The sequence below is a fragment of the Gekko japonicus genome, unplaced genomic scaffold (assembly GCF_001447785.1).
Source record: "Gekko japonicus isolate JY-2015 unplaced genomic scaffold, Gekko_japonicus_V1.1 scaffold6694, whole genome shotgun sequence".
Lineage (NCBI taxonomy): Eukaryota > Metazoa > Chordata > Lepidosauria > Squamata > Gekkonidae > Gekko > Gekko japonicus.
This window is the reverse complement of record NW_015163832.1, coordinates 15,450-25,443: the sequence shown is the minus strand read 5'-3', so window position 1 is coordinate 25,443 and position 9,994 is coordinate 15,450. Positions and strand designations below refer to the sequence as shown.

At 42.4% G+C, this 9,994-nt stretch overlaps 1 protein-coding gene across 1 annotated transcript in view; it reads left to right on the top strand.

Annotated features, from left to right (window-relative positions):
* The first annotated feature begins 6,256 nt into the window (after window positions 1-6,256).
* The window catches only part of LOC107107652 (erythroid differentiation-related factor 1-like), an 18,655-nt gene continuing 14,917 nt past the window's right edge, over window positions 6,257-9,994 (top strand). The window contains exons 1-3 of the mRNA XM_015407952.1: window positions 6,257-6,398; window positions 8,268-8,476; window positions 9,118-9,184. Of these exons, the coding sequence (XP_015263438.1) occupies window positions 6,285-6,398; window positions 8,268-8,476; window positions 9,118-9,184 (390 nt within the window). The 5' untranslated portion in view covers window positions 6,257-6,284. The remainder of the gene's footprint in view (window positions 6,399-8,267; window positions 8,477-9,117; window positions 9,185-9,994) is intronic.

The window sequence follows — 9,994 nt, the reverse complement described above, 5'->3', positions numbered from 1 at the left end:
ATCCCACCCCCAAATGTGACATGCTTACATCATGCGGAAGTGACGTCATCACCTCAGTGACATCGTGCAGTGACACACTGTTTTTTGGGCAAAGCTCTGGTTTGAGGGCGATTTTACCATAGTTTTGCCCCAAAACCAGAGTGCCGCTGCGTGACATGATGATATTACTTCTGTGTGACATCAGCATGCTGTGGCGCTTCACCCCCACTCTTGGAAAGTCCCTCACGATCATTGGACCTGGCAACTGGGAGAGAACTGGCCCTTTATTCTTATGCCTAGCACAAGGCTTGCACATCAGGGAGGCTCACTGCTCACCTACCCTGCAAGTGTACTCTAACAATAGCTATTTCAAGGTGGGAGCCAACTGCCACGTACAGGCCCCACCAGACAATCGCCTTGCTCACTTTGCTGAAACATGGGTGCCACATTGGGGAGCCATCCTCAGAAGAGCCACAGGTGGCATGTCAGAGAGCTCCTGGGCCAGAGTAGCAATGTTATATATAATCTGCACAACTATGTGCAAAGACCTGCCCAATTAATAGCAAAAAATCAACATGAATTTCTTCTTGATACTATTTTTAGGTTAGCTACAATCACATATTTTATTTAATTTTCGTTTTAGCTGTTTTATACATTCTATGTAAGCTGCCTGAGCCTGCCCTGGTAGGGAGGGCGGGATATAAAATAAATAAATATTCACTGCAGCAAAGAAAACAAATTTCAGACCAGACCACCTTAGAGTTGCCAACTCTGGTTTGGGAAATTCCTGGAGATTTGGGGGAGAAGCCTGGGGAGGGTGGAGTTTGGGGAGGGGAGAGAGCTCTACAATGACGTGGTAGACTCCATTTTCTGAAGCTGCCATTTTATCCAGGGACACCGATCTCTGTAGTCTGAAGGTCAATTTTAATTCCAGGAGAACTCTAGGTCCCATCAAGAGGTTGGTCACTATGCATGGAATTTGTTTGCAAGTGTGCATATGATTGCTGCTGTGTAGCACAGGCCTTTGCATATTTTACTTGGAGGTAAGCTCCAGTTAATTCAATGGAAATGGTTTCCAAGTAAACGTGCATAGGAATGTAGCCCTAGGTTGCGATTCCATGCACATTTACCTGGAAGTCAATCCCTTGAATTCAGATGGATTTATATGTAACTGTGCTTTGAATCAGGGTATAACTAATCCAGTAATCACTGAAGCAGCAAGTATTTTATAGGTTAGCCTATGCTATTGGGAACACAATCATAAATCAATCTGAGAAGTAGTAACAATTTTCAGTTAATGATTGCATAAAGGTAATTGTTACGTTACAGCAGAAAGTGGGTTCTGCAGTAGCAAGTGGGCAATCCTCTCTCCAATGTTGTTTAACATCTATATGTGCCCCCTCGCCCAACTGGTATAGAGTTTCAGGCTGGGATGTAAAAGTATAGGTATTAAAATCAGGTTTTTCAAATGACATATTCCGTAGCCGCCCTATCTCTAATTTTCCTTGCAACATGGGCACAGAGTGTCATTCTATAGGAAATGGTGGGATTAGCATCCGAAAGCAAGAAGGTTACTGTATCAGTGCCTAATGTGGGTTGTAAGGTTGTTAGAATTGGGTTAAGGAATTTGATTCTAGGACCTATATACAGAGGGCATTCTAAGATGTTGTGTGTTAGGTCTTCAACTGAAGTCCTGCACAGACAGATACGTTGGTTGTACGGGGTTTTGAGATATCGTCCTTTTAGCATCTCAGAGTTGTAGTAGATAACTCACTGAAAATGTCGAGACAGTGTGTGACTGCAATAAAGAAGGCCAATGCTATGCTGGGGATTATTAGGAAGGGTATTGAAAACAGATCAGCCAATATCATAATGCCCCTATATAAATCAATGGTGCGACCTCATTTGGAATACTGTGTGCAATTCTGGTCACCCCACCTTAAAAAGGATATTATAGCTTTTGAAAAAGTGCAGAAAAGGGCAACTCGAATGATAAAAGGGTTGGAACACTTTTCCTATGAGGAAAGGTTAAGGCGCTTAGGGCTCTTTAGCTTGGAGAAACGACGACTGAGGGGTGACCTGATTGAGGTTTATAAGATTATGCATGGGAAAGAGCAGGTAGAGAAAGAGGTACTTTTCTCCCTTTCTCACAATACAAGAACTCGTGGGCACTCCATGAAATTGCTGAGCGGTCGGGTTAGAACGGATAAAAGGAAGTAATTCTTCACCCAAAGAGTGATTAACACTTGGAATTCACTACCACAGGAAGTGGTGGCGGCTACAAGCATGGACGGCTTCAAAAGGGAATTAGATAAGCATATGGAGCAGAGGTCCATCAGTGGCTATTAGCCACAAGGTATAGATAAGGACTCTGGGGCAAGTGATGCTCTGTCATCTTGGAGCTTGGGGGAGTCAACAGTGGGAGGGCTTCTAATGTCCTGGCCCCACTAGTGGACCTCTGAGGGCACCTGGTATTTCTAGCCACTGTGTGATACAGAGTGTTGGACTGGATGGGCCTTTGGCCTGATCCAACATTGGCATCTCTTATGTTCTTATGTTATGTTCAGATGGCATGGTCTGAAAATGAAGAGCATTTAAATTGTTTAGTGCAAAGCTAACAGACTATTTTGACAAATGGATTTCATCAGCCAAAGCTGACTCTAAAGAAGGAATAATTATTTTAGATCAATTTCTTTTTCAACTTCTCTCAGAGATAAGACTTCTAGTGAAAGATAGGCTTCCAGAAAATGTCAAAAAGGCAGCAGAATGGGCTGATAAGCTAATGCTTAATAGAGGGAGTTGGGACTGGCATGAAAAGAGAGGCTGTCTTTATAAACCAGCTTTCAAACCAAAGGTCCAGCCACAGAGAAGTTCAGACTCAGAGAAAAAGGGGACATATGAGAGAACTGAGATTACAAAGAGACAGGATAAAAATATAGAAGAAAACAAAGGGAGTTACTGGAAAGACAGACAATGCTATGTATGTGGTCAAAACGGGCTTTTATCATATCAGTGTGCAAAGAAACAACCTAAACAGACAAGCCCTGAGCATGTACTAGATTTACCTCAGAAAGAGAGAGAACAGCCTAGAGACGCCAATGGTACAACAGAGACACCTGAGAAATCCAGTAAAAAAAAACTCCCTCACTTATAGCTGAAGAAACAATTTATTTGTGTGGAGTAAAGATAGATAACATTGTTCCCAAAGTGTATAGACAAGCCTTGATGGAGATGGCACCAGCAGTTACACATGCTTTGGAAAAATTCACAGTGTATACACTGGACCTTTCTGTTGTCTTTGAAGTTGGTGCAGAAACACCAAAAGAAAAATGCACAAAGTTGATCAGTGAGGCCAAGAGGACAGCACCAAGTATAATATACGTTCCTAATGTTCACTTATGGTGGGAGACAGTTGAACACACCCTAAAATCTACATTTACTACACTGATGCAGAACATTCCATCGTTTGCTTCAGTTTTCTGCAGGTAACATCAGATGTGTATCAGATGTGTATCATGCAGCTTTGCCAGATGAGGTACAAGAATTATTTGCTACTGTTTCTTTAGTTTCTCCCTTCTGTGAAGATTTAATTCTCTAACAAGCTGCTAAACCTCCTGCATCAAAAAAGAAAGCAGTTTTGCAGGTTTTGGAAGTACTACTGGTAGCACCTTCCCCTAAACTGCAGCAGCTGACGGAGGCAGAGGTTAAATGGCTTGAGGAGCAAGAAGACACTTTACGTGAACTTTGTATTTTCTTAAGAAATGTTACTCACAGGCTTACCGTTGACAAACGTTTCAGAGTCTTTACAAAACCAGTTGATTTGCACGAGGTACCAGACTATGTCACAGTTATCAAGCAGCCAATGGATCTTTCATCAATTAGTTCTAAAATTGATCTTCACCAGTAAAGGACTATCTGAAAGATATTGATCTGAAGCAATGCATTGGAGTATAATGCAGACAGAGACCCTGGAGATCGTCTCATCAGACACAGAAAAGCACATTTTATGAAATATTTTCCAGAGGAAAGAGTAAAAGCAAACAACAACCTAGCGGAGAAGACCAAAGCCGAGATTACCTCAGCCCAGCAGTAAAACATTCCAGAGATGACCGCAGCCCTGCAGTGGACAAGGGGGGGATTTGCAATGATTTCATGTTTTGGTGTGTGTGTGTTTCTTTAAATGTTTAGTTTGACTGCAGTACTGTAAGGAGAGTGACAGAGGGAGATAAGTGTGATATGATTGGCTGATGACTGAGAGTGTGGGAGGAGAGGTGTCAATGAGAGAGATTCTGTGTGTGATGTCTGAACAGAGAGCATAGTCTATGTGACTATGGGAGTTTTTTTAGTCTATTCTGTGTGAATATAACAAAGAGTTCAGCCTGTGTGGCTATATAGATATGAGAGAGAGAGATTAGACTGAGTGTTTACATCTGTCACAGTGGAGTTTTGGGAGTTTGAGAGACTGTTTGTGACACCAAGCTTTGCCAGTTATATTTACAAGTTCCTTTAATCAACAACAGTTCAAAATTATTATTATTGTTATTATTATTACTTTCAATTTATATCCCACCTATGCTGGGGCAAACTGGCTCAAGGCAGCGTACACAATTAAAATGTGATAAAACAATAAATATAATAAAATTCACATAAACAACAATTTACATAATGTGTTGATAATACTGATAGCGGCGGTTACTATACATGGTCCAATGAAGAGAGGCAATATCCAACGATGAACCATAGGGCCGTAGTATGTCCAGTTTCTGATGTCTCATTCATCAGTGGCGGCTTCTATTCCCATTTATGTGGGCGGTATTGGTGGCTCCTATTCCCATTTATGTGGGAGTAAGTCCCAGAGATCTGAATTGGGTTCATTTCTAAACAGACCTGCCTGGAAATGGGCTGTAAATATGATTAAATTGTTCCACAATATTCAAGTTCCACAAAACAGGGTATAAGGGCAAAGAGTTCTAACTAGCCTTCATGGTATGCCTTATACAAAGACTTTTTTTGACATGGAGAATCATACAATACTGTGAACCCCATTACCCACCGGTCCAGAAACATAGCTACATTATCTGTTATTTGCTAGATTCAACTAATCTCTGACTTGATCAGCAAATTTGTGGCAAATTAGAGTGCACAAACCACAAAGGAATTTGCTATCTTAGTTGCAAAATGGCCAGAGAATTTGTAGCAGTGAGGCTGCCTCCTCACCAAAAGCAGCTTCTGAGAAGTAAGGCTGTGTTGCACATGTGCTGCTACTACTTCTGCATTTAAGGTAGCATGTGGCATTGCCTGGATTTAGGAGCTCCTGGGTCTCAAGTGAGTATTGATTCTGATTTCTCTCTGCAGGGAAGTTGATTGCAGTGATTTGGCTGCAAGTATCTCTGCATGACTTGCTACACCCCACTTCCCAACTTCCTCAAGGCCACATAGTCCTCTGAAGTGCCCAGACCCTGGGTCATTCTACCAAGAGAGATTTGGATTTTTTAATTCCTGGTGGCAGCCGAAATCTACCAAGTTTATGTACACAGTGGGTGGTTTAAAGGTAAAACCGTCTCCCCAATAAGGGAGGAAGTCACAAGCTGTGACTAAATTTCTGTCTCGCCAATGAAAATACAGGCTGTGATAATGTCCCACGTATAATGTATTCTGGATTATAATGTATAACCCTTAAATTCTTAGCTATATTAGGAGGAATGACGTATGCTGAGATTAATTATTTTCCGCCGCCCCCCCCCCGCTTCTTCTGAATAGCCCGTGGGCTATAATATTAATTTTAAAAGTTCTGCGTTAAACTCCATGCAAAGAGAAACCAGCACAGCCAAGAAAACGGAAAGGGGTAGGACTTCTCGCCTTACTCTGCACGCATTTCTATTTGCACTGTTTTTTAAATGTACGGGTCAAAGGTAAACCCTCAGTCTGAAGAGATGGTGCAGTGTATTATACCACCTCACGACTCCACCGCTTCATAAACCATTCGGGACAACTTAATCTTAGCTCCGCCTCCACGCTTGGCTCTTGCTGCCCTCTGTCTTTTATGTTTAGTAACCAAAGGCAGCGACTGGTTCCAAATCGATCTCGCGAGAGCGTTGGCGACATTCTCGCGAGCTTGCCAAGTTCAGTCCAAAGAGGAATGAAATGTGGAGCCAAAAGCAAAACAGTGACGACAGTGAGGGGGCGGTGCCTATGTGCTTCGGGCTCTTTCCGGTCGTTTCTAGACGGCGGAACCTCCTCAGCTTGGGTAGAGCGCTCTGTTTCCGGTCGTTCCGCCGGTCCTCGCTGAGAGTCGAGGGAGAGGAATGGGGGACCCTCGGGGAGCCGGAGCCGAACTGAGCGGTGCTCAGGGAGTCGACCCGGTAACACCGGAGCCTGGCTCAGCGTCGATGGCGGGAGAACGAGAGGAGCCTAAGCAGGTACTTCAGCCGCGGCAACTAAGTTTCACACACCCACTTTTCTGTCCCTTTTCGGGTCTCTCGGTCAAGGGCCAGTTCACACGCGACCAGCTGGTGCGTGCGGAATGCTTGCATGATGCAGCCTGCAGGGAAGAGACCGTGGTAAGGTGTGAGCGCGACGCAGACGAAAGTATTTACATACAGGATGTCTCGTAGATACCGGTTTCTGTCAGCAGTCGGTGGGAAAGTAAGAGGAAAGGGCCGATTTCCATGGTTTTATCGAATTCCCCCCTTCCCCGTCTTCTCCATGTTGTTTCTCCCTTTTAACTTTACTGTCGCCAGCTGGAGAGGAGAGGAAGGGTCACTTTGCTGTGGCTGGCATCAGGTGGTCACATCAGTGTTCATAGGGATGCATATCCTATATTAAGGTTGGTCTTAGGTCTTTGCTCTTCCTATTGTCATGCCTCTAGTGGTCCTTAAAATATATGCATTGGGTTTTGTTTTTTCTTTTCCCCAAGGATAGAGATGTGTTTGGGTCCTACAAAATAATCTTGAGAACACATTGGTATTCACTACTGAAATAGCCATAGGGGTGTATCAGGAATCCTACCCAAATGGCTGCAAGTGGTTTTCTCTTTCCTGTTGGTCAGATAAGCATATTGTGCATAGTGACTAGATGTCTGGCCCTGACCTGGATCGCCTAAGCTAGCCTGATCTCACCAGATCTTTGAAGTCAAGCAAGGTTAGCCCTGGATGGGAGACCACCAAAGAAGATGAGGGTTGCTGTGCAGAGGCAGGCAGTGGCAAACCACCTCTGAACATCTCTTCCCTTCTGATGATCCCTGCTCGATGACACACAGAAAAAGCTAGGTACATGACAAAGTAGCTGCAGGGGTATCCCTTGAAATGTTTTAATTGCTCATATCCTTTTTGGGTGAAGTGGCCCATATCAGATATTGATCCTGGGAAAGGGGGGATAATGTGCTTTGCCAGGGATATGGTTGTGGTTTGCCCACTGTAGTGCACTTCAGATTAAGCTGATTAATAGGATAAAGCTACCTGTAAATTTAGCAGCAAACAAATGACACGTCTTTGTACTTCGCTGGTGTGCAGGGGACTTTGGCACTTCATGTTTTGTGGAGAACATTCTTACAACGCAGGAAACTCTGTAGAATGAAAACACCATCTTAGTAAACAACTGTTCTCTGTTGTGCTTTGCATCATTTCTTCTCAGGTACAAAAGATCAAGGGATTTCTCCAGAGAACGCATCTCCTCTGAGAGGAAGCTGTTGAGGGAGAACACTCCGCATCATCCTTGGTGCTCTGGAGAGTCCATATAAGACGAACATGGAAGGGTTGTGTGGGGTAGTTCTTGTCACAGTAGAATACGTGCACTCCTATTTGGGTATGAAATAAGAGAAGGTATTTCAGTCAGAAAAATGGCTGAGGTGGAGCATTCAGTTTGCTTCCCCCCACCCACCAGCAAGGATTGGGGTTGCATCTGGTAAAAATGCTGTCAAGTCACAGGTGACTTAAGGGCCCCCCCCCGGTCAGGTTTTCAAGGTAAGAGATGTTCAGAGGTGGTTTGCCTGCCTCTGTGTCATGACCCTGGTGTCCCTTGAAGGTCTTTCAAGATCTGACGAGAATGAGCTAGTCTGGGCATTACTCTGTGCATATTTTCTTGACTAAAGCCTTGTAAAAACTTTCAGAACTGTTGCCATGCCCACCAAGCCATGGAAGTGCCTGTAACCACAGTTACAGATAAAATTGGGAAGTGCTAATTTAGTGCGTTCTTATAGAGGACATCTGTGTATAAGGACATCTGTGATGAGGAGTGATTGAATTAGCACTACTTAACTAATTAAACTCTTCATTGTTTCTGCAAACTAGGGATCTATCTTATTTCTTGGAGGCAATGAAATAAAGAGCTGTGCTGTGGTAAAATATTCATCTGCTCCACCACAAGCAGCATTTGCCCGTCTCCAAGAGAAGACTGACCTAAAACTGCCCCCTGCAAACTGGTTACGTGAAAGTGCCAAATTGGGACCAGCGGGGGCAACTATTCTTGGTAACAGCAAGAAAAGCAAACCATTTTCCAGGTATATATTGTGAATCCTGTTTATTCCCACTACTGTTGTTTATGTGGTGCCATCAGTGTGCATGGTTCAGAAGGGAAGGGGAGAAGAGAAGTCCCTGCTTGAGGAGTTTACAGTGTAAAATTTGACAGGGAGAAGGGGAGAGAAGTTGAGATAGATAAATGGGGGAAGAATACGCTTTCATTCCAATTTTGAAAAGGGAAGGGGAGTAAACCCATGGGGAAAGTATCTCTATTTTATATAAGGCAGGTTATGAAATAATACATTTTATAGAAATATGGCAGGGTTGTTGAAGGTCTTCTACATTTTTGTAATAATTTTGCCTTCTGAAAACATCTGGTTCTTGTACAAGTTTTAAACTTAATTTGTAGGGTCACTAATCATGCATTTTAAATGGGGTAACTTTACATTCATGTAGAAAATTTGTGATGGTCAGATATATAAAATGGGCATACTTGGTAAAGCAAAGTGTCTTGAAAGGCCCTACTGCTTGTTTCCTGGTGTGTAATGGGAGAGTAGTTTATGTGACTTTAGTGTAACTGAATGCTACTATTGGGAAATAATTTAATTTTAAACACACGGCAAAATATAAGATTGTTACTTTGAATGCTGTACTTAAAGTAACTTAGTGTTGTTTTTTATAGCTTTGGCATGGCATATGAATTTATTGACTCAATTGGAAATGATGTGGATGTTGTATCTGATTCTGAGGTATGTGTATTTTGCACGAATATAATGCAAGGTATAACTGATAGTAATTAGCTTTCATTTTTAAATTTCATTCTTGTTCTTTTAAGAGAGGTTGCTGAACAGCCATGATGAAATGATTTTGAGAATTATATTTTATTTTATTAGTTTTACCTATGGGAGTTTTACCTTTTATCTGAGAATACACGTGCACAATAATTGTGCTTGCCATGTATTTCTGTGAGATAATATTGAAGTACTTCAAAAGAACAGTGAAGTGCTTTCTATCTAATTGAGCAGATAAGCAAAATCTAAAACAATATGCAGCGTTTGGTACAGTAAACTATACACAGCAAAAGTTTTTATAACTCCTTAAGAGTATGAATGAGCATCATACTGTAAGAACAATTTTTAAGTTGTATGTGTATTTCTAAAATTAGAAATTGGAACAGCCACAAACTTCCACGAACTTAATAGGGATCTGCTCCCCGCCACTTTGAGGTGGGGTAGCAGAACCATATATGGAGCCATTTAACCCTCCATTTTTGCTCCCTGCCATGTTACCTCTGAAACCTGCCATTTTCACAGGGAGCAGAAACCAGGGGTTTAAACTTTAAATGGCTCATGAACCTTTACAAACCGGTTTGGTTTGTGAACCAGCATATCGGTTTGTGTAGTATCATGGTTTGGTTTGTGGTTCATCCACAAACTGAATCCCCAAAATGCAGTTCGTGCTCATCAGTAGCTGAAATAGTGCCTTGAATTACTATATTTGATTGCCTCTTCAAATAAGATTTTTTTTCATTGCAGGAGAAAAATCAGAATACAATTTTT